Here is a 24,373-nt window from a genome sequence, read left to right as displayed (position 1 = left end):
AGCTATGCTGGCTCAGGAATTCTGGGAGTTGAAGTCCACGAGTCATAAAAGAGCCAAGGTTGCCTACCCCTGGACTAGCCAAACCCAAGTCCTACAGCTGTTCTTCATGTTTTACTCTCCAGGCCTTTGATCATTTTAGTTGCTCTTCTCTGAACTTTTTCCAAGATCTCGACATCTTTTTTGTAGTATGGTAAACAAAATTGGTTGCAATATTCCAGGTGTAGTCTTACTAGAGTTTTATAAAGCGGTACTAATACTTCGTGTCAGGGCTTTTTTTTCCATAAAACGCTCAGAACGGCATTCCAGCACTTTTTTTTTTTTTGCACAAAAAAAAAAAAGCTGAAGGAAACTGTTCTGGAGAGCCAAATTCTCCTCGGGCAACCAGAATTCTCCTTGCAGAGCAGCAGAATGCATCGCAGCGATGGACCTTCAGATGGCTCAAATTGAAGGAAATGCAATCCGTACAGGCTAATTTAAAAATGGGAGAGTAAGAAGGGCTGAGTGTGAACAGGTTGCCTAGCAACCTGCTTAAACAGTCTCTGTAACTTTCAGCTCCCGCCTTGCCTTTTTTAAGCTGGGAAGTTGAAAAAAAGGCTAAAAAGAAGGCAATAGAGTGCTATCAAGGAAAATGTATAGATATAGCCAGGAGACGTTTAGAGAACCTTTATTTTTCGTACACTGTTCGAATTTTGTTTTAATGCCATGGTGATACACAATCAAATGTAGTCAGTCTTTTTTTTAATCCCAAAGCATCTGTTCGTTAAATACAGTATAACAAAAGTTTTGGATGATGGAATTATTTTTTAATCTAAGGATAATTAATGATAACAGCTCTTAAATCTGTAATTTTATTTTTGCACAAAAAAATTGTATAATTTGCATTTGCGTTCATTTACAAATAGAATATGTTGTTAAAATGTATTGGTGTTGAAATAATTACTGCACACACATACCTAAAACCAGTTTATTGCATTTGGCAATTGTACTAAGAAAAAAAATCTCATTGTCAACCAATATAATTCATTTAATTTGACATCAAGTGAAAAATTGATTTAAATTATTTTACTAAAACAAACTAATGGCACTGCTTCTCGTGATCTTGATTCTATGCCTGTTTATATAACCCAGGATTGTATTAACTTTTCTGGCTGCTGCTGGCTCGTATACAAGTGATCATCCACTAGGACTCCGAGGTCCCTTCCTTTTATGTATCTGACATACACCACACAATAGGAGGCTCTGTTGCTCAGATCTTTTATTATTTCTGGCTGTGGCACATTCCGATCCCTTAGGAAGTTTTCAGGAAAAAAAAATCGCGGCTCATCAGCTGACGCCACGCCATTTTTTACATGCGCAATGATTCTGAGGGACCAATGAGACGCTATACCTCCTAAACCAGGGGTCTTCAAACTTGGCCCTTTTATGACTTGTGGACTTCAACTCCCAGAATTCCTCAGCCAGCTTTGCTGGCTGAGGAATTCTGGGAGTTGAAGTCCACAAGTCATAAAAGGGCCAAGTTTGAAGACCCCTGTCCTAAACGCACGAGGAAAACTTTTATACTTAATGACAACATGCAAATAGCATGTCCCACACGCCCTGCATCTAGAGTCAATTTAACAAAAATACCTTCTTCCCTTCCCTTATAAAGCGGGAATCACCCAAATTAACCCGCAATCTCGGTCGCTGCGGCGAGTCTACGGATTGGAAGATTGCGGGAACGCCTGCGCCCTACAATCACAGGAGGCTCCTCTTTTGGCACATGCGCACTAGCCGGTAAAGAGTCTTCTTGTCTGGGGCGGGGAGCGAGAGGAACCTTCATTCTCTTGCATTGCTGCTCCTCGGTTCGGTCTCTTCGCTTCAGAGTATGGCGGCTGCCTACAGGCTCGTGCTGATTCGGCACGGGGAGAGCACCTGGAACCTAGAGAATCGGTTCAGCGGCTGGTACGATGCGGATTTGAGCCCAGCCGGGCAGGAAGAAGCGCGGCGCGGCGGCGAAGCGCTGAGAGGTGAAGATGCGGAGGAAGCGGGCGGATGGCGGGAGCAATGCGGCTGTTGATGCTCTGCTGCCGCGGGGGGGGGGGGTCACCGCTGCTCATTTTCACTTCGAGAAAATCGGGACGGGAGGGGGAACTGCTCGTTCTGAAATTTGTGGGGTCGTATATAGGTGGATAATGTCGAGCTGTTTGCAAAGGTCGTAAACGTAGCCTGTAATAACCGTGAACAGCGATCAAATTGTGGGATGGAGAATTCTTTTTTTTTTATTTTATTTTTATTTTAATTCCATTTATATCCCGCCCTTCTCCGAAGACTCAGGGCGGCTTACAAGCTTAGCAGTAGCCTTCATTCTATGTATATGCCTGCTTATTAGGGCTTTCACACACACCCCAAGCGGCATTATTACAAAGTCAGCTTAATTGCCCCCAACAATCTGGGTCCTCATTTTACCTACCTCGGAAGGATGGAAGGCTGAGTCAACCTTGAGCCTGGATATGGATATTTTTTTTTTAAAAAAATCCCTCTCCACGGGGGGGGGTTTAGCGTCTCTGGCCCAATTTTTTACCTTGGAAGGTAATCAATACTCCCGTCCGTGTGTCCTCGGTGTCCTTCGAATTAGGTTGCAAATGGGATCTTGCGTAAAATCGGCGGGATACTACTGGTTCGCGAATGCAAAGATGCTGCCTATATCCCATGCTAAGAAGTGCCCAGTGCAGGGGTAGGCAACCTCGGCTCTTTTATGACTCATGGACTTCAACTCCCAGAATTCCTGAGCCAGCTTGGCTGGCTCAGGAATTCTGGGAGTTGAAGTCCATGAGTCATAAAAGAGCCGAGGTTGCCTACCCCTGGCCCAGTGGAAGACCCACGGAGTAACTTGGGCTTGGCGTTTCAGAGAAAACGGTCCCGAGGCGCCCGCAGGTTAGAGGAACTTGGTTAGAGGACAAAAGACTCGAGATTTTGTCTGGGCACGTGCTCCCTGCCTCGTCCCTCTCCGGCGGAGAAACGCCAGACGGCGCCTTCCCGCCGGAGGCGAAAGGGAGGAGTCCCACAGTAACCCTAACCCGGTCCTTTTCCTTTCAGAGTTCATTGATTCCGGCAAGCCCTTAGCCAAGCGTGCTATCGAGCCTTTTTCTTTGTGATTTTGCTAAGGCTTCCTAACATTCAACTCCGGGATAACGGAACAAAACCATTCTGATTGTAAAAACGATATTCCGCATTAAAAAAAGGGATGCTTTCATTTTGAGTAGGTGGCCCCTGCTTCTTTCAAGCTGTGCGTGTTTGACAGTCCCCTTGAGTTAATTATTTTTCCATCTGCCCGAGAAGGCACAATGATGTCTTAAGTTAACCTATCCTCAGGGAAAGCATCCAGCAGTTAGACTGTCTAGAACAGGGGTAGGCAACCTCGGCTCTTTTATGACTCATGGACTCCAAATCCCAGAATTCCTGAGTCAGCATAGCTGACTCAGGAATTCTGGGAGTTGAAGTCCTTGAGTCATAAAAGAGCCACCCCTGGTCTAGAAGTTTGCTGGTAATTGGGTAGATACTTTGTTAAAGAAATGTAGTAGAAGCTGAGTCATTCAGTACTGCAAGGGAGGAAGGAGAGCTTGTGCTCAGTGCAGGAAATGGGGGAGGGCCAGGAAACATTTATTAAGACATGCACCTCTGCAGGTTCAAGAAACAGACTGATCTCGTTCTTTAGTTTACTTACCTTAAGGCCCGAAAGAGAGTCCCAGTCCTCAGAAGATGAAGATAACCTTCTGCATTATCCACAACTGGAATCTTCCCCAGAGTTTCATCTGATTGCTCTCCAGCTAGTTATGAAATCTGTAGAAAGTTTTTGCTAATGCATTAAAAATGTGAATATTAAAATTGCATTTTTAATTTGTTGATGGACTTGAGAGCCCATCTAAATAGAATGTAAATTGTAAGTTTGGCCTTCTCCTGGAAATACTATTTAAAACAAGTTTATTTGAATTCAGCATGGTATCTAAGGAATAAAAAGTTCATTCAACAACTCTAATATTCATGTGTGCGTGTTCTATTGTATAAGTAAGTTTTGTTTTTAAATTCTACCTTTCATTTGGGAGATTCTGGCAAATATTATTCGTGCTTATATGTCCTCATTCACTCTTCTTGTGTTGCACAACTGTTGCTTTCTCCACCATGGCATTAGTTTGCATTATTGCACAATCATTTAACTTTCGTGCACTCTAGACTAGCAACAGGAAACCAGGGAGCACAAGGTGATTATGAAGATCTGATAAATAGTGTTGAAGCGGTCTCTCTCTTAGTTATAGCACATTAGTGTCATCTTTTGTTCTGAGATTTTTTTATTTTATCTTTTGCAAGATTATTTTATTTTCATACAGGCAAATTTCAGTCTCATGCTAAATGAAGATCCTACATGAATAGAAGGGCCATCGTAGTGATTATATATGTGTGTTTGTGTGTGTGTGTGTGTGTGTGTGCACACACACACACACAGACACACAAATACACTTTGCTGGAAGGGCAGTTCAGTTTGTGAGAACTCTTGTAAGAACACCAGATGGATGTCCTTTCAAAGAGAGCTGGTGGCAGGAACCAGGGCACTAGACTCCAGAGTGCTTCTGAAAGAGGAGATTTTAATCGTCTTATCCCCTGAGTCCATTTATCTGCTACATAGAAATATTTTGTCAGTGGTTATTTTACATATTATGGCAAGTGATTAATGGACAAGTGGGAATATAGAAGGGTTCCATACTAATATGCTATTTTACAATGATTAGGGTGCTTCAGAACTACAGATTAAATGAGTCAAGATGGATTAACTGTATGTCAGCAATAACAGCTGTAAAGATAAATGAGTTACAGTATTATACTTTCTGGCTCTTTCAGATTCTAAATATGAGTTTGACATCTGCTTCACATCTGTGCAGAAGAGGGCCATCCGGACCCTCTGGACTGTGCTGGATATCCTTGACCAAATGTGGTTGCCAGTAGTGAGGACCTGGCGTCTCAACGAAAGGCATTATGGTGGTCTAACAGGCCTTAACAAGGCTGAGACAGCTGCTAAACATGGTGAAGCCCAGGTCAAGATATGGAGGCGTTCCTATGACATCCCTCCACCTCCAATGGAGCCTGATCACCCTTTCTATAACACCATTAGCAAGGTAAGATGAGGTCGTAATTTATTAATCTGGTGAAGTTAGCTGTTGCTTTGAGGTTATTTTAAAGTAATTGTCATTAGGATATAATTATTGTGTAGTTTCGTTTACCTTTTGCTTTTTTGATTTCTGACTCAAACAATAGTTCCATTGTAGTTCACTTTTATCTTGTTTGACCTGTACTCATATAATATTCTCACTGGCCCACTGTTCTGGGCTTTTTCTGTGGATATGATTACATTGCTGTATGTTTTGAGCAGAATTTTAAAATTTTAGAATACAGATTGCTTTCATGCAATTAATCATTGACATTGGTCTTTCATGAATGTTTATATTCGATGGATGGGAACAGTCAAGGCTATTCTTAAACTGGCGGAATTTTCCATCTATGCAATATTTGTTAATGAATTAAGAAATAGAGCATTGGCCTCACATGCCGTTTTAAACTTTAATAAGTTTTCATGTACTGTGGTAATATAATTAATGTAGGATATTTATTTTAAATATTTAAAGACTAGTTCACCAGAAACTTACATAGTACAGTTAAACTGTAAATAAGGCTACTAAAGAGGCAATCAGTCCAGATAAGTTTGGGTATGAATCCAATGAGTGAATGATATTGAAGGCAGTTTTTCAGTGGTTGAAGATGGTAACAAGTTAAGACATTATTTAACGTTATACAACTTCATCAGACACCTTTAAATTGTTTATTGCCTAACATATGGCTGATAATAATTATTGTGACAGTAGCAGAGACCTAAAAATGTCATTAAGCAGGGATTAAAAAAAAATTATAGTAGCCTATAAGATCACTTAAGTGCCTAAAGTATGGTGCCAAGCAAACAGGTAGTTTGAGACACAACTTTTCTAAAGCATTTTTTAAAATGAAGTACAGCTGTCTATAACAAGTCTTGAGAAAATATGAATCAATCACTGTGATTAAGTTGCTGCTACCTTTCCTACTCCAGGATCGCCGCTATGCTGACCTTACTGAAGATCAGCTACCTACATGTGAGAGTTTGAAAGATACTATTGCTCGGGCACTGCCCTTCTGGAATGAAGAAATTGTTCCTCAGATCAAGGAAGGCAAGCGAGTGCTCGTTGCTGCCCATGGTAACAGTCTCCGAGGCATTGTGAAACATCTAGAAGGTGAGTATTCTGTTTGTAACTTTGGAGCGAAAGCTGATTTAAGCCTGACTGAATCTAAAAAGTTAGTTGAACCAAAGCTCTCTGGTAAATAGGTCCTGAATAGGGTAATATAATCAAGCTTTTTACCTTGTCATACATTTTCATTTATTTTATTCTTTGCAGGAATGTCTGAGGCAGCAATCATGGAACTCAATCTGCCGACCGGAATACCAATAGTCTATGAGCTGGACAAAAATTTGAAGCCTATCAAGCCTATGCAATTCCTGGGAGATGAGGAGACTGTCCGCAAAGCTATGGAAGCTGTGGCAGCTCAGGGCAAAGCTAAGAAATGAGGGCAGGCAAAGTAATCAGTAGCATAACCCCTCTTTCCCCTTCCTAGCACATGCCTCAAGGGACTGGGCTGAAGAGCCAGAGATGGTGAAGTTTACGAGAGCCATGGCTTACCCTTCAACATTCACATTTCTCCAGCGGGATCTGGCTAGATATTTTAGAGGTGTGGACCATAGATCAGCAGGGTTACTGACAGAAACAAATCCCACAGCAATGAAATTAAATGCTGCTGAACCGAAGGGGAGACCAAGGTTTTCCCAAGATAACCTTTCCTATCTTGATGTGAGAACTCCAATTAGTCAAGTATTGTTTCATTTGGTTTTGCCATTCAAGATGGTTGCAAGGACCATTTTTAATTTGTGTTTTTTTAATTTTGCATAAGCAGCACGCCATTTCACTTAAGCTAGATGAAAAGCCAATTCTTATTTTATTGCCTTCTGAATGTAGGAAAGAAGGGTGAGACTAGAAGAAAGGACTAGCTCCCACTCTGGAATTTCCACCTGTGATCCAGTAACTTTGTGTAGTGCCAGTAAACCCTGATACTGTGTATCATCACGTTGCTTTTCTACCCCATAGTTTGTGTTTGTCTCTGCCTTCTGGATGGCAGATTTACACTAGAACTAATTTCACTGTACAATGGCTGAATCTGCCCTAGTCTCAGTAAAATAAAGGAATTATGTGCAATAGCTGCTGTGTCTGTATTACTTGTAAAAGAGGTTTAATACAGTATTAAGAAATATGTAACTACTGCAATGAAGAACATCACCTGTTGCCAATTTTAGGTGAAACCAATCTCCTGTGTGTGAGATGAGAGGGTGAGACTTAAACCAGGAGTACAGATACGTGACTATACATACTTTTCAGAGGCCATACTCCCAAAAAACAGGACCAGAATAAAAATAAGTAATTGAATAATTACGAATTAAAAGCCCTTTTCTATAAAGTAATTTATACATGGGTAGCTCTAATGGGAACACAAAAGGGGACAACTGGATATTGAGGAAGCAAAAAAAAAGCTGAACATGAAAGGCAAGCATAGGTCTTACTATAAGAAAATATGACAGATAAGTCAAGAAAAAGAACTCTGGATGTCGCAACTTGATTTGTGAAGGTTTAAATATATGGGGGGGACCTCATTTGTGTTGCTCCTCAAATGCCACTCCAAAGCAGTATACAACACTGACTGAAAAATATCGTGCATCCCATGTGATGTCAAATACAAGATACAATATGTACAGGAAATACAAGGACATGGATAGGTGGAGGAAAACATTCTGATGTGGGATTTTATTAAAAAAATCATGGTCAAGAATATCTGTTTTGCATTCACCTCTGGAAACATTTCCAAAGTTTGAGCACCAGAAGGATGCTGAAAAATGCATTTTTTGGGACTCTGCATATCTCACTATCATATATACTGTCAAAAGATGCAGTGTTGCATAATTTCACATGCCAGAGGTTGACTGAGTGCCACTGTATAAGACTGCCTCAGTAGTTTAGTCAAAATATAGCTTGTTAGCATTTTTTACAGTCAAGTTCCTAGTTTTTATTCCATTTTTTTGTGATACTGTGATAACTTGAGATTCAAAAGGGCTTGCAATTAAAGTATATTTTAAGAGAAACAGATATTGATTTAGGCTTACTTCCTGGGCAGGCCAATGACTTGTAATTTACAAGCGAAAATGCAGGCAGGTAGCCTTTATAGATTGTTTTCTTATCCTTTTTGCTTTTCTAAAGCAGAGTTTAGCTCCTTCAATTGAAGGCAGAAATCAGAGTAGAAAGTTTTCTGAATTACAAAACAAAATTAGGTTGCCAAATTGAAAGTAAAAAGTTCTAATCATAATGTCCTTCACTAAAAAGCTCTGCAACATTCTTGAAGTTGCTTTTTTTTTTTCTTTCAAGTTCCTCTGGTTCTTTTCCTAGGATTAATCTTTCCTGCTACCAGTCATATGCTTTGGTGTATGAATCTTTCACTATGTCTGTAGAAATTGAGGCTGAACACGGGCTACTTTGCGCAGCTCCTTGCCATGTGTACTGGGACACTGCATTTCACACCAGCTTATTGGCACCATCTGTACACCTGAAATAAAAAAAGTCAATATTTATATAGACATAAACTCCTGGGGAAAAAAAAGTCCTATGCTTTTGAAAATTACCCTGCAATTAGTTTCCGATGTTGTCACAACCTTGCTATCTTTAAATTCAATAATTCCAGTTCAAAACGACTCACCATGATACACAGCTTTCACTTTGACACTGAAGAACAGCTGTTTATGTGGACTGGATATTATTCTAGATTTTCCCATTTAGATATAGTGACATTTATGGCATCCCTGATATTTCCCACAAAATCACATCTGCAGAGAGCTGAAACTTGAAAAGGTGCCAGTGTGTACATTTAAGTTATGGTTTTTCAGTTTATTCAGAAAATATCCGTTCTTACCTGCTTCACTATGAGCCACTACTACCCCCAGCTCATTTTCTGCTGTGGTCAGCAAATAATTTGATTGCGCATCCCCTAAAGAGATCTAGTCCACAGGTTAAGGGAAAAAGTCAGAAAATTTCCACAAAAAATCACAAACGCAGGCATAAAGACAACCACAGAAAAAGGATACAACTTTGGCCAAAACAATATCTCCTGGCCGAAAACTCTTGTAAACTTCTATCTATCAACATATAAAGGAGGAGGAAAGAGAAAGCAAATGTCAAAACGCAAGGACAATTTTGAGGGACAAATGTCTCTGGCAAATAGAGCAATTAAGCAAGTCAGGTTTGGATACAGAAAGGTTTGAAATAATCATGACATTTTTAAAAAAGGAAGTGGCCCTTGCTTTAAACACCATAACTGAGACTGGAATTTCCATCACTAAGTGATGTAAAGTGTAATGTCATGTGACCACACTCCTTGGCAATGGCATTCCCAGCAGTCTCCAGCTATTGTCATTAAGCGAATTATTATGGGTGGTTAAGCTAGGACCTCATGTGATCCAAACTTCCTGCCAGCTTCCCCATTGACTTTGCTTAGGGGAAGTCAGCAGGGATGTTTGCAAATCACAACCAAAGGTCCAAAATCCAGGCCATTTGCCAAGTAAACGGATCGTGATCATGTAAGCATGGGGGAATGGGGGCTGCAACACATGGAACGTTGAGTGCCACTATAAGTTCAAATGGTCGCTGAATGAGTGGTCGTTAACCATCGGTATTCTTACCTTAGTACTCAAATTACTACCCCAAATATGCAATTTTTGTTCCTAACAAGTTTTAGCAATCATCTGGAAACTATACCAATACACGTGGAATAAAATGATTGAACATATCTTTAAGTTCACACATATTAATGTAAAAAAAGTGCTTCTCTGCCATATCTCCTTCATTTGATATAACCAAATATAAAGCTATCTAACCTTGTCTTTCTCTGTAGCTCGGATATCTTCTCTGCTATAATGGAAGAAAAGATGAAATTGTAATTTTGCCATTTTCTTCTATCCCCTCTTCAACTAATCTTATAGAACAAGGCAACTTTATCCCTCTGCTCCCCATGCATCCTACTCCCTCCCTTTCCATCTTTTAGTTACAGTTGATGTTTATATTTGTACTGTGTATGGGCTTTGTAATATTTTATCTTTTAATATTGTAAACCACCCAATTATCCTTGTGGTAAGGTGGGCAGTCAATAAATTTAATAAATACATACATAAAATAAAACATGTATATTGCATAATAGCATAATTTAGAAAGAAGTTAGCTAATTATATGAAAAAATTATAATCAGCAGAGCTTAAAAACCAACATTATTTCCAATTCTCATTATCACTCAAATATCAATGAGAATCAGATGGAGTATTAACATACTGTAGTTTGCTTATTCTCTCATCACTAATGCCACCTTCAAAAAATGTCCACAAACAAGTTTTCCTCATACCGTATTGTTCCACGGAACGGGGATTTTAATGGTGTAGAACCAACATACAAAATATGCACCTTGGCAAAACGAGAATTAATACTGCAAACCTGAAGTGGAAAAGAGGAAGAGAGAAAGTAACTTTTAGCAATGATCTGCTCTCTCTTATAACTTCAGGATTGTAACTGATAATACTTCAGTTCTACATAATAAATATAAACAAGCTAATCTCCAACCTGGGATATATAAGCCTTTTCTCTTTCTGCAACATCACAGTAGGCCTGCTAAATATTGAATGCAGGGACTAAACAACTAAAAAATGTAAGTAAAAACAAATGTAGACAGAAACACTGGCAATATATTATGATTTTGATTGTGACTTAGGTTTGACATACTCATTTTATTGTAGGGAAAATGATCCCATATTTAACTAATACCAGAGAAAGATTAAACAAAAACATTTGTTTCATTCATCACACTGTTGGCAAATCTAACATGAGCTTCCAAAGATGATCTGCAGGGGGTGGGGGTGGGGTAAACATACTCTTCACTTATGGGTAAATATAGCATTCTATCCATTTGTATTACCTTTTATTTTCATGACACTAATTGCTGGGTTAAAAATAACAATGAAATTATTAGGTAAATCTGCTGAGATTACCTTGCAGGTCACTGTGGCTCCCACATCGGGCAGTAGCTGAGATTCCACATCTCTCATCACAGAGATTACCGGGAGCTATAGGGAGGGTGCAAAACCAGCAAGATTCATCCATGCATTGAGCTACCACCAAGTGATAAGTTGAAGTCCAACCCCTTTTGGATTGCCTGTATGTCATGTTATTCAAGGCATGCAGTCCTTGTCATTATCCCTCCCACTGTCATCCACAGCACATACTGCTACATGCAGTCCTTGTTTAATGTTTCACAAGTTATAATGGCATTGGAAAGGGTGCTTTACAGCCCATAAAACACTTCTGGCTATTGTAAAATGTTGCATTCCTCTCCCCCCCCCCATCATATGACTGCATTTTGGGCACTTGGAAGCAGGCTCAAATTTACAACTGGTTGCAGTGTCCTGCAATCATGTGACCACAATTTGCAAGGTTATTTTTACAGGTTTCCAGCATCTTTTGCTGTTTCTGGATTCAGACTTATAACCTCAGGATACATTTAACGAACATGTGATTTGGACTTACAATTACATGATCAGCTTAATGACTACTGTAATATTGGTAATAAAATCAGGTCCAGTGACATGGGTGCACGCCTTACAACTGAAAACCCAGTCACAATTGAGAAGTTAAGAAGCTGATGAGTATTTCTATGCAGAAATATTGATTCTCACCACGCCATTCTCACTTTTCTTCATGAAACAACCAGCCAGAGAGGCAAAGATAGAACCATGGCGTGTATAGGTGCCATTCCCAGGGGTTCCTTCCTCCAAACTGCAGAGCCGCTCTCCTGTGAAATAGAAGGCAAGACAAAACAGCTTGTTTTCCCATCGTCACATCTTCTCATATTCTAAATACTCATGTCTGATTGCTCTCACTAGAAATTACTTCCTCTGTGACATATGTACATGAGTTTGTGTGTAACATTAATAGATACTATAGATAGAATAAATGAGTAAAGAGAAAAAATAAGAACACAAGAATAAACCAACTGGATCAGACCAATGGTTAATCCAACACTTTCTTACCATGGCCAAGCAGAAACCTCTGAAGTGTTTTCAAGCAGATGGCACTATACCTACAGCTAATACTACAGTAGAGGGATGGAATCCCTAATTTGGAAGCAACAATACATCTCAAAACTGGAAGGCTTTGATTAATGTCATCCATGAATTTATCTAATCCCCTTTAAAACATCCAGATGAAGTATTTTTGTCAAATCCTATAGTAATTAATTCTGCAAATTAATTTTGCACTATGTAAAACAATACTTTCTTTTGTCAACTCTAAATATCTTTCTAATCAATTTCATTAGATGGCCCTGATCCTAATATTTTGAGGTATATTTTTTGTTTTAGTACTTTCTCCATAGTATGCCTCATTTTGTACATCTTAATCATGTTCCTGCTCAAATGACCTTCCAAAGAAAAAAATCCTACATGTTCTAGTTTTTTTGATTCATGGGCAAAATGTTTGTTTTCTACATTTTTCCCATCTATTTTATATAATTTTTCTCAAAATGCATACCAAATAATTGTCTATGGGCATTACAATTTGCCAGTTTTAATTTCAGTCTGTTCCTTAATGATCACTAGGTATGAAGTTGATATCTTCATTGAGTTATCCACTATGAATCCAAGATCAGTGTCAACTGGGATTTCTTTCATGTATACATAGTTTTGCCTAAAAGTGATTTAAATTGAATCACAGTTGATTAGTATTCACCCATTTTAAACAGATCCTTCTGGAGCTTTTCATAAACACTTTTGCTTTTGATTATTCTAAATATTTTAGTATCTTCTGTAAATATGGGCAGTTCTGCACTTATATTTAAGATTATTAATGGATATGCTTAAAAGCACTGATCCCCGCATGGAATCTTGAAAAATTCACTTTTTTTCTTCCCACTTATTTCTAATTTCTGCTTTTGATTTTTTTAATTAATTAGCAATTCTTAAGAAATAGGTCCTCTTATGCTGTGGCTGCTAACTTTACTCAAGAGCCGGTGATGTAGAACTACAAAGGTTTTCTGAAAATCCAAGTACACAAAATGCTCGGGTTGAAAGCTTTCCCGAAGCATCTAATTGGAGAGGAGACAGGTTGCTAGATTAGATGGTATGGACCGATAAAATGTGTAATATTCTGCCTAGAACCGCGGAAGGTCTCTGCTAGCTTTTCAAACAGGGCCGAATGACCATTTGTGGGGGAAAATAGAGGATTCCTCCACTGAATAGAGGGTTGGTCTGGATCAGGGGTAGGCAACCTCGGCTCTTTTATGACTCGTGGACTTCAACTCCCACAATTCCTGAGCCAGCCAAGCTGGCTCAGGAATTCTGGGAGTTGAAGTCCACGAGTCATAAAAGAGCCGAGGTTGCCGACCCCTGGTCTGGATGATCAGATTCCTTCCAGTTACATTCGTAGATATATTTTATGATTCCGACGCCCAACAAACCCTATGATCGCGGTTATCTGTGTCCTACAAACCAACTCACCGAGCCCCAAATTCAGCCTTTTCTCGCTCTGGGGCTGAAGCAAATACCAGACATTTTACCCACAAGACGCTCCGGAGCTTGGCCCAGGAAATTAGCTCTCTCAACCAAGGAACGGCTCTTCTTTGAGCGGACCCCATCCCGCCCTCTCCCGGTCACCCACCAGGAACACAGTAGCGCGCAGGAGCCATCCCAGGCGGCGGAAAGGACTTCGCGCTAGGCCGCGTCTTCCCCGCGGGTGGCTGGAATTCTCATTGGGCGATCCCACCCTCACATTACTTCCTCCAAGCACACGTTCTTCGGAATACCACCCCAAGACCCGGCCTCGGATGTTGCAGAGTAACTGTAACTAGAAGGCCGGCGGAAAAGAATGGCCCTTCAAGCGCACTGAATGATGGGAAGTGTAGTTTCAGTTAGCTTAGCCAACGTGTAGTCGCGCATGTGCGAATAAGAATGAGGAGGAAAAAAATGATGCCGGGAAGGCTCCGGTAGTCGAGGAGGGGTCTATAGCGTGGGGTTGACTGAGCCCCCAAAATGGCAGCTCCAGGTAAGCGGGGAAGAGATGAAGGAAACCGATTTTCCAGTGATGTCTACTGGGTAAACGCCTTTGGGTTCCACCGGCTGGCGCCTCCAGAGGTTCCTGCATTGCTGTTTAGGGCTTAGCCTTCTTGCTGAAGTCTCTGATAGCCCCGTGTTTTCTTGCGTGGATATTGCTTGTTGCTGTGAAAAGAAGCTGGGATGAAGTCTCCTTCGCGGGCCGAAGAATTGCCTAGCCCAGGGGTAGGCAACCTCGGCTCTTTTATGACTCATGGACTTCAACTCCCAGAATTCCTGAGCCAGCCAAGCTGGCTCAGGAATTCTGGGAGTTGAAGTCCATGAGTCATAAAAGAGCCGAGGTTGCCTAGCCTTCTCCTTGGAATGTATGCTGGCAAGATCTCTTTAAGAGGCTTTGTTTTCTCGCGTCTGTAAAGGGACGATTAGCTGAAGCAGACGTGTTTTCATTTCTTAAGCCCTGGCCTTGTCCAAAGATTCCGTTGAATAGATGAGACAGTTCTTTTCTGTCTCCTTCTCCATCTGCGGTTTTTGTTGCCAGAGTCATACATGTGCCTAAGTAGCTGAGGTTTGCACAGAGGCGGAGTTACAGCCCGAGCACACCTTGTTCAACTTCGAAGAGTCAGGAAGTATAACAACCTTTAGAAAGCGGTCCATTGGCTGTTCTTCGTAGGTCCCGTTATGTCGTGGGTGTCTTGGTGCAAATTTGGTTGGCGGCACACAAAATACTTAAGTGTGAGCATAAATACACAGTATATGCTTACATGATTTTATTCTGTAGCCTTCGTGTGCTTATTGAATTAATGCAAGCATTTTTGGCCTGTCACAATTACCAGGGTCTTCTAATCTTCCCTCTCAATATCCTACCCCAAGAAAACTAATTGAGATCTGTTCTTTGTAAATATTATACGATTATATGAAGTGGATTCAGGTAATTCTTGACTCACCATGAAATATTTTTGTGCGAGAAACTGATATCCCTGCTTAATCTGTGCAGTCATATTGTATCTTTACAAAGGATGGGCAACCTTTTAATACTTGGGGGGGGCGCATTATTGTATTTAAAATTGATAGTGGGATGCCTGAAAATTTGAGCAATGATGGAATGCAAGCAGACATTTAGATTTTTCAGGATAGTAGATTTTTATTGTTTATAGTTTTCAGGTTGGTTTTGCAAGCCTAGAGCTTTCCACATATTTATTTGTTTGGTTTCTTCTGGAACTTAGCAAGAAGCCACACTCTTGCACTTGGTAAATTACCCTCAGACGTCAGAACGCGGTTCCTCAATACCAAAGAAAGAATTCCACTCCATATGCAAGGATAAAGTTAAAAGTAAATTATATGTTTTCTATTAACTATAGCAGAACTCTTATTTGAAATAAGAACTGAAGAAGAGAGAGATATTAAGATTTTGTTGGCATAAAACCAGTAACGGTTGCTGCAGTTTTAGACAGAAACATGTGGGTCTAATTTTACATTGGCTAAAATTTAATTTGATCTGCCATAGCATCACCTTACTAGGATGCTTTTGGCTCCCACAGAGGACTTCCCAGAGTCATTCTCACTTAATATTAATTGACCAAGATCAGTTTTCTCCAGAGCTGATCCAGCTCAAGTTCCTTCCTGCTTTTTGATTAGCAGCTGCTTGATGCTGGAGTTCTACAAACAGGTAAAAGTTATATTTTAAACAGTTGGCCTTCCTTGGTGGCCATAGGCTAGCTAGTCTAAGTGGGATGATTGGCTCCAGTGAGGCAGAGATGCCAAGGAAGAGATTAGTTTTGAGAGGGATTAGTGATTATGGAATACTTTGGTATTTAGAAAAAGAGATGAAAGCATGAATGAGGAATGAAAGCAAAGATCTTTTAGAAAAAAATCTAGCTACATTACTTGTCCTTAAATCTTAAAGTGCTCTATATAGTATATCCTGTTCAACAATATTGGGCTAAATTCCAGTTATTTCTTAACAGTTTAAATGATGTTCACACTGGCTACAGAGATTATAGAGAACTGATGTCCAATATCTCAGAGAGGTGCCTAATCCTGGATTACGATTCCAGACCATGCCAGTTTCATCGGCTCTAATATCCTCATCATTTGCTGTATTTTTGGCTTCCTCTGAGTTCATTCTTTTCCCCCCTTTATTATGGTTCTCTGAAGTTATGCAGGGGAAAAAAGTAATACAAACATAATAATAAAAGATGTGTTCTTTGGGCAATTGTAGAGCAAATTCTGAGCACTTCTTGCATTCTGAATACAATAAGCATGTGCTGTTCAGCCTAGGAAAGTGAGCAGAAGCATCAGCAAAGTCACATTCCTTATTTCTGTGTTATTATCCCCATTGGTATTATGGAAGAGAGCATAACTCTTCCACCAATGCTGTACTGGAGACATCCAAAGTGAGATTGATTCCCCAGCCGCAATGCTAACCATGATTGCAAAGATTTCTTCACTTACTTGCAGTGAGGCATTACCTAACAAGATGACAATGGAGCAGTACCCAGAGCACTGCTCTGAATGTCTGGTGCCAAAGTTTTCTCACCAAGCCCTGTCAAGTACTTTCTAACACTTCCTCCTTTCTTCCCAGGTTCTGAGCAGCAGGGATGAGGAGTCGCCGGCGGATGTACTCCGCTGTCATGCGTCTCTTCCTGAAATGTTTGCGGATAGGTCAGCGGCGCCGGTTCTGGCTGACCCAGCAAGTGGAACAACTGTGGCTATACGGGCATCTTTGCTTGCGCTCTCTGTTCTACAACTCTTTTGCTGATGGCGACACAGCTCTTGATGCTCTCTTTGAGCCTATATACTGGCTGGTAGATCATGTCACTCGTTGGTTTGGGGTGGTGAGTACTTAGAAAAACCGGAGTACCTCGGGGATCACCTGCTGCTGGCGTCAACTTCCCTCCGCCCTGTGCGTTCCCACAGAGAGGGCCTCCTCAGGGTGCCACCGGTCAGAGAATGTCGGCTGGTGGCCCCCAGGGGGAGGGCCTTCTCTGTGGGCGCCCCGGCTTTATGGAATCAGCTGCCGGTTGAGCTCTGGATGGCACCTGACCATTGCTCCTTCCGACGCGGTCTGAAGACCTACCTATTTGAGCAAGCCGGCCTGGCCTGATGGGGGATGTGCTGGGGTTTTTATTGGGGATTTTTAATATTATTCTACTGTTTTTAGCTCGGGCTCTTATTTAATTCTTTTTTAATTTTTGTATTCTGTATTTTTTATGTGCCCTGTTCACCGCCCTGAGTCCTTCGGGAAAAGGGCGGTATACAAATATAATAAATGAAATGAAATGAAAATGAAATGAAAAACAAAACAAAATTTGGAGTTTAAGGAGAAATATTTTCTGCATTAATAAAGTTACACCTCCAGTTTTCAAGCTACATATTTCAAACTACTAAAGCCAGGAAATTAAAAAAAAGAACTGAATATGTGTGAAGACGTGGCATTAGGACTTCATAGAATCTGTTTACTATTTCTTTCAGCTTTCCAGAAAACAAGAAGAAATGTATCTGCCACAGGCCCTTTCTCTTTCAAAGAGCAGATTTGGAATATAGTGTCTTGCTAGTTCAAATTCCTTTATCCTTTCAACAGGTGTTTGTAGCTCTGGTGATTACATTGACCAGTTCTGTAGTGGGCATAGTGTACATTTGCCTCCTACCAATAATTATCCAGACCTACCCCATTGCCTGGATCTTCTGGCACGTTATCTATGGCCATTGGAACCTTGTCATGATTGTTTTCCATTACTACATGGCTATCACTACTCAGCCTGGTTATCCACCACAGGTAGGACAGAGGCTTTAATATTTATGTTTGGACTTCTTTAGTATTTAGTGTTTGTTTTATATTCATAAGCAGGGCAGCTCAGCATGTTTCCTATCTTTTTCTGTCTACCTGGGTTCACACAGCTTAATGAACTATCTTCCAGCCAACCACATTTCAGCCTTGTGTGTTATGCAGACCATATTGTTAATTTATGATTCAGTGTGTTGTGTAAACCCAGAATATTGGACTCAGTTAACTATGGATAAATATGTTATGGAAACATGACCACTAGTGATTTTACTATGAAATGTCATGGACCCAAAACAATTGGTATTGTTCACATGCTGTGAACAACACATACCCCAGAGTAGTGTTTTTCAATCTTGGTGGCTTGAAGTCCACATTCTTCAAGTTGCCAAGGTTGAGAAACATTGTCCCAGAAAGCTTCTGATCATTATCTTTGATAAGAAAGAAAAGACAGTATCTTTGCTACTCAGTAATACTTACAATTGATTTTAGCGAAAAGACTGAGAAACAATTTATCGGATGCTCAAAAACTACTGCTCAAAAACTACTGCTTTCCCCTTCCTACAGCACCCAAAGAATGATCTTGCTGCTGTGTCAATCTGCAGGAAATGTATTGCCCCCAAACCTGCCCGGACCCACCACTGTAGCATCTGCAATAGGTGAGCCATAATTGTGTTAATTTCTTTCATCCTTCCCTGCCATCTGTACTTTTTTTTGGTCATCCTTGTTATTTGGAAACCTTTAAAAAGCTCTACTCTACTCTTAGCCTCTTTTGTAGCAAGGCATACGGTGACCCCATAAGAGGTTCTGCAAGTCTCGTTTCTTGCTACTTCATCTCAAATTATGAAAATTAACTAGGTTTGCTTCTGCAAATTTGTGAACATGAAATATTAGACATACAACTCTGGTCTAGCAGAAGTTTTTAAAGAATTTTTAAGGATCTGTTAGTCTTCATTCTGATTACCAGTTTCCCTTCAGTGTATTCCTGTTTGTTGTATTTTAACCAACTGCTCAAATAGTTGGACTTAGAATAATACAACATGAGCATCCAATGCATGTATTTATACGCTGCGAAGTTTCTCTGAGGTAGAAGTGTTAATAGTGGCATTTTTAAATCTCATAATTGCCTCAACAGTAGGACTGACTAGCTTAATATTCTCTTTTTTAGAAGAGAGTATTTGCAGTTCAGGGTTGAATTGTGGAGTCCTGAATGCTCACTGAGCTTGATTGTTTTCTTGCAGACATTTCATTACCCAACTAGATAACATCATCAGCAGAGTCTAATTTTCCCTATGTTGTGTTTCAGCTGCGTTATAAAATGTAGAAGTGTGGTAATTTTTTTCCCAAAGTGAAATTTGCACTGACACAAAAAGAGTTGTTTATAAGAAGAGAAAAAAATTACACAAATCCGATAAATTCCTATGTATTGATCTTATATGAGTTCCGTTACCGCTGGGGTTACAAGTAGATTCTAGCTTTAAAATCTAAATCTACTTCTCTTTCTTCTGTTGAATTTGAATTTTTTTTGTACTCTTCAGCAATTAAAAAATATTTAATTTCATCACCTAAAGCAATTTCATTTTTAGAAATGAAAGTTAGCATTTCCAAACAGCTAATGCTGTACGTTTTATTTGTGTTTATGCATCTGTAGAGTACACACAGTCTTGTCTTTGGGCATAGAAACTTATCATTAGCTTTTTTTTCTTTGGGCACAGAAACTTATCATTAGCTTTTGTAATATTAATTATAAAGTAATCAATAAAATCAAAAACTACTTTGTTATTAATCATAGTATGTAAGCTGCACTGATTTCCAGATTGCTTCTGGGTGCAATTTAAGGTGTTGCTTGTTATGTATAAAGCCCACATGGCATAAGGCTGGGTTACTTAAACGACTGCCTGTATTCTCTAACTGCTGACTGGTTAGTTCAATCCTGCAGTGGTGTATTCCAAGTTTCTTTGATGTCATCTCTGGACCTCAGAAGTGCCTTTTCGATAGCAGCAACTGCACTCTGGAAGAGGTCCCCCCCCCAAGATTTGGATGACCCCAATTCTCCTGTTTAGAAGAGCCATGAAGACCTGGCTCTTCACCCAGGCAGTGAGACCTCTCACCATCACACTAGCCATCTTTCTTGCATTTTATTGATTTTATTGCAGTTTCCTTGATTGTTATGAGCCAAGTTATTGAGAGTAGGGTAGTATACAAGCTTAATAAATTATTATTCCCAAGACTGGGAACTAATGATCATGGTCCATTAAGTCTCTACTAAAGGGTAATATGCACTTAGCCTCTGGTTTATTTCATTTTTCATGCTCTATGCTTGAACTGTTCTTTTGTTAATAGTTATGCTGCATATCAACCCTTTTGTGATTAAAATTAATGCTGTTCCCCTCCCACAGGTGTGTGTTGAAGATGGACCATCATTGCCGTATCCTTTTGCAGGTCTGCAATAGGACCAAGGATAATGAATCAGGTTCAGATGGACTGAAGAAATCTAAGTGATTCTGTTCCCAGAAACAGAACGGGAGCTCTTGAAAATTTGGCCAAAGCAAGTGATTGGGGGAAAAATTGGTGCCTTCTTATTTTAACACAAGTGGTTCACATTGAAGGTCCAAAATGCTGTGGCAATTAAGCATGAGTAGTTTTTGTAGGCTGGGCTATCTTCTGTTGTAATGGGAAAAGGTTGGCTTTCTCCATGGAGTTAAAACATCTTTAACCTGAAGAGACAGCATGGCTTAACAACTGTGTGGGACACTACAATCATCGTTATTTCTTCTCCTTCATGCTTTTCATGACCATGGGCTGCATCTACAGCAGTGTCAGTGGCTGGGACATGTTCTGGGAAGCTTATGCTGCCATTGAGGTGAGCACAGGAGGCAGCATGTTTTCTTTAGGGGAGAAGGCCTTGAAACATGCAGAGGTGCTGCCCTATGCAGCAGGGGTGCATATAGGCCAAGAAGAATTAAGTGAGGGTAACCGGTGGCCTTTTTTCCATCCGATAGAAAATGAAACTACTTGACAAGGAGAAACTGCACGTGACAGCCAATCAGGTGGGGTATCTGCTCATCAGCTGTTCAAGTCAAGGACAGGACAGGGCATATAGTTTACCATTTTAGTTCCATTCTGATTCTACAAAAGTGATTGTCACAACAATTCACTGTTAATTTCCTGGGCAGACACACTTCTTCCATTCTTGCTCACAAGGGAGCTATGGAACACCATTCAACTGTCATTTTGTCCCTATACATGGAGGGAATATTTCCAGAACCAGATGTTTTATCTGCTTTTGAAAGACAAGTGCTAATGGGGAGTAAGGAAAATGTGTCCTGGGTCCCAGTGCTCTGCCCATCGCTCTCATGACCATGGTCTTTGTGCCCTAAAAATGTATCAGGCTTGCTTGTTGTGCTTTCCATCCCATTTGTTTGTCCTAGAAAGCCCTCTCTTTGCTCTTTCCTGCATTCTTGCTTCTAATTGTGGCAACATCTGCTCTTACTTGCAGACTTACTCTCAGACACCACCACCCACCTTTTCCTTCCGCCAGCGAGCTTTCCACAAGAGCATAGTGTACGCCTGGGTCCTCTGCAGGTAACTGATCTAGTTCTTTGGTGGAAAGTGCCGGGAGGGGAAAAATCTACTTCAAGAAACTTTCAGAAAGCTGCCAAGTATCCCAGTTTGCATGACGCTCCACCACTCATTATCTTTACAAGTCTTCCTCTTAGCAGAGTTTGACATCCTTGTTTTTTAAACTGCTCTCTCAGTTCAGTAGCCTTGGCGTTGGGTGCCCTCATGCTCTGGCACTCAGCCCTCATCACCCGTGGGGAGACCAGCATCGAAAGACACATCAATCGCAAAGAAAAAAAGAGGCTACAAAAAAAGGGCAAGGTAAGGGAAGAGGCTGAATCTCCAAAAGGGAGAAAGAAAAAGAGGGAACAGACCCATTCAACTGTTGACTGAAAGTTCGTTCTAGAATGCCTTTTAAATCTACAAATCTTTCAGATTTGCCTGTTTCACTCTTCTGTCTTCTAGGAACACACAGCATTTTTTACACTGCAGTTCATTGTAACTTTAAATTTTATACTACTTTATTTGGGTAATTTTAATGTGTTTAGACTTCTATATACATATTACCATCATATAGTGAAGGGTTTAACTTATTTTTTTCCCTGTTTCTATAGTTTTTGATGGTCTCTCTTATAAGATCTATTCATCACAGATAAACTTATAGGCCTTTCTTACTAGGAACTTAGAATTCATCAATTAAAATTCAGATCAAGATACAAGGAATTTTGAAGGCAAAAAGCTGTTTCAAGAGTATTTTCTTTTACTATGGTTGACACGTTCAGCACAAAAATCTTTATTGTATATTTTAAAGCTGCTTTGTATGCAGTTCTGTTATTGTTAAATATCTGAAGTCCTTGCCAATCATACTGAAATACACACACCTTTTCTCCTCTAAAGAAAAAGGAAGAATACTTGAGTTAAAATCAAAATAATTGGACAGTATTTCATTCTCCTTTTTTCTCTTGGCTCTAGATATTTCGAAATCCATACAGCTTTGGTCCACTGGGCAACTGGAAGGTTTTCCTGGGTATCGAAAGACAGAGGTAACAAATGTGCATGTACTATATATATTAGAATAGGATGGATGTTCCAATTGAGGGAACAAATTATAATAACTGGAATTACTTAGACTCATAACCTCATTGTCTAAGTACCTGGCAGTTAGAAAATGCTAATGGAAGCAGTAATAAAACTGACTTGCATGTCTTCCTGTACTACAGGTAGTTCTTGATTTACAACCACAATTGGGACCAAAATTTTGGTTAAAAGTCAAGGTGCCATATTACCAGACTTGATTTTATGACTGTTTTTATGATGATCAAGCAAGTTACCATATTCTTTAAACAAATCATGTGGCCAAGTGTGAACCCATTTTATCTACTGGTATTTTTTGACGGAAAATGGCAAAAAAGTTGCAAATGCTATCACATGATATGGGATGCTGCAACCCATTGTAAATGTGAGCTGGTTGCCAAGCAACCAAAATATGATCATGTGACCACAAGGGTAGTATGGCAATCATAACTTCAAGAATGGGTCATAAGTAACTTTTGAGTTTGTTTTAACTTCAAATGGTCATTAAATGACCAGTCATAAATTGAGGACTACTTGTACATATTTCTTACCGAAGCTCTGCTCTTTTTTCCCAGACACTGGATCACTCGAGTTCTACTACCTTCCACACATCCCCCTTATGGATCTGGCTTGAATTGGAAAACTCCTCCCTGTGTTGCTCAACAGAAGACGCCTCTTTTGGCAATTTGAGTAGGATTAAGAACAAAGTGTACCAACTACAGGCTTCTTTCATTGGGAAGCGTAATAGAAGACATGGTCCCTACACTGGCAGGTTAATATCACAGTGGCATATCTGCAATAGAACTGCTCATCCCACAGGAGACTGAAATGCCTCCAGTTGCAGTCAGGGATCTATTGCCTGTATCTGTTTTGTTTTGCACATAGTCCAATGGGGCTGGAGCAAAGTATTGTCAGTTTTGAGAAGGGGCAAATAGTTCTTTCCCTAACTCAAGGAAGTTAACTGGCATATTAGGTCTTGTTGCTCTTCCTGTAAGGACTGAGATTTTTTTTACCATAAAAATAAAATATAAAAACAATCATCTCATTAGTGGGAAAACGGGCAGTGAATTTTTTTTAATACAAACTGCTGATTCATAACTAACAAGACTAAACTAATTTTTTTTAAAAAAATAGTAATTCTTTACTTTTAATGCTGACTTCTGATTCAATAGTTATTTCAAGCAGCATTGATACTAAGCAACATGTCCATTACCAATCTCTATCCAGGCTATATTCAACAAGTTGTTTTTCCAGTCAGTGGGATAAATTAATGTTTCTACATTGATTGGCAATAGTTCTTGCCAATTCAGCTGAAGCTCCAGAACATGTATGGTATGTCTCTATAACACACTTAACAAGGTTATTTAAAGAGACAGGAGTCTAGAGTTATCCTTTTCCCAATAGGCAGAAATCTATATTGGATCTGACCTAGTTAAATCTTCACCAATATAGTACACTACTAATCAGAACATGGCACTACTGGCTAGTATCCCAACTCTTTTTGTAGCAAAAATTACACATCTGAGTTAGCCAGAATGGCCTTGCATTTCTCCAACTATTTATAAAAAAAGCACCAGATAAGCTGTTAATTCAGAGTATTGAAACCAAATAGTCAAGCATTTAAGCCTGGAGCCCCACAATTTATTAATTGATCTATGTTCAATGAACCAAACATCCAAATATTATTTTAAGTAAAAAAAAAGTTGAAATGGTGTGGTCTT

At 39.9% G+C, this 24,373-nt stretch overlaps 3 protein-coding genes across 8 annotated transcripts; 2 read left to right on the top strand and 1 right to left on the bottom strand.

The window, feature by feature from the left end:
• Positions 1–1,756: 1,756 nt before the first annotated feature.
• Positions 1,757–7,497, top strand: PGAM1 (phosphoglycerate mutase 1). Its single transcript, XM_083364377.1, has 4 exons — positions 1,757–2,006; positions 4,873–5,147; positions 6,110–6,290; positions 6,453–7,497. The coding sequence occupies exons 1-4, from the start codon at positions 1,865–1,867 to the stop codon at positions 6,620–6,622; spliced, it is 768 nt and encodes a 255-aa protein (XP_083220503.1). The 5' UTR covers positions 1,757–1,864; the 3' UTR covers positions 6,623–7,497.
• A 379-nt stretch (positions 7,498–7,876) lies between these two features.
• On the bottom strand, positions 7,877–14,049 carry EXOSC1 (exosome component 1). 2 transcript variants are annotated; one of them, XM_083364395.1, is made up of 8 exons: positions 13,845–14,049; positions 11,867–11,982; positions 11,183–11,257; positions 10,543–10,631; positions 10,025–10,055; positions 9,236–9,286; positions 9,064–9,148; positions 7,877–8,700 (listed from the first exon to the last, which is right to left on the bottom strand). In XM_083364395.1, the coding sequence occupies exons 1-8, from the start codon at positions 13,870–13,872 to the stop codon at positions 8,594–8,596; spliced, it is 582 nt and encodes a 193-aa protein (XP_083220521.1). In that variant the 5' UTR covers positions 13,873–14,049; the 3' UTR covers positions 7,877–8,593. The 2 variants fall into 2 exon arrangements, with proteins under 2 accessions (XP_083220521.1, XP_083220520.1); XM_083364394.1 differs by having other exon boundaries at positions 10,025–10,058; positions 13,845–14,048.
• A 53-nt stretch (positions 14,050–14,102) lies between these two features.
• ZDHHC16 (zDHHC palmitoyltransferase 16) lies at positions 14,103–23,697 on the top strand. Of its 5 annotated transcripts, none has more exons than XM_083364369.1 (11): positions 14,103–14,228; positions 16,818–17,070; positions 17,817–18,011; positions 18,585–18,676; positions 20,417–20,445; positions 20,741–20,880; positions 21,020–21,067; positions 21,517–21,602; positions 21,776–21,899; positions 22,551–22,621; positions 23,228–23,697. In XM_083364369.1, exons 2-11 carry the CDS (start codon positions 16,834–16,836, stop codon positions 23,340–23,342), a joined length of 1,137 nt encoding a protein of 378 aa, XP_083220495.1. In that variant the 5' UTR covers positions 14,103–14,228; positions 16,818–16,833; the 3' UTR covers positions 23,343–23,697. The 5 variants fall into 5 exon arrangements, with proteins under 5 accessions (XP_083220495.1, XP_083220497.1, XP_083220496.1 ...); XM_083364370.1 differs by having other exon boundaries at positions 14,104–14,228; positions 20,747–20,880; XM_083364371.1 differs by lacking the exon at positions 21,020–21,067.
• Positions 23,698–24,373: the final 676 nt, after the last annotated feature.

The sequence above is a fragment of the Vipera ursinii genome (assembly GCF_947247035.1).
Source record: "Vipera ursinii genome assembly, chromosome: 5".
NCBI classification, from domain to species: Eukaryota; Metazoa; Chordata; class Lepidosauria; order Squamata; family Viperidae; genus Vipera; species Vipera ursinii.
The sequence above is the reverse complement of the archived record's forward strand: the minus strand, read 5'-3'. Positions and strand labels throughout refer to the sequence as shown.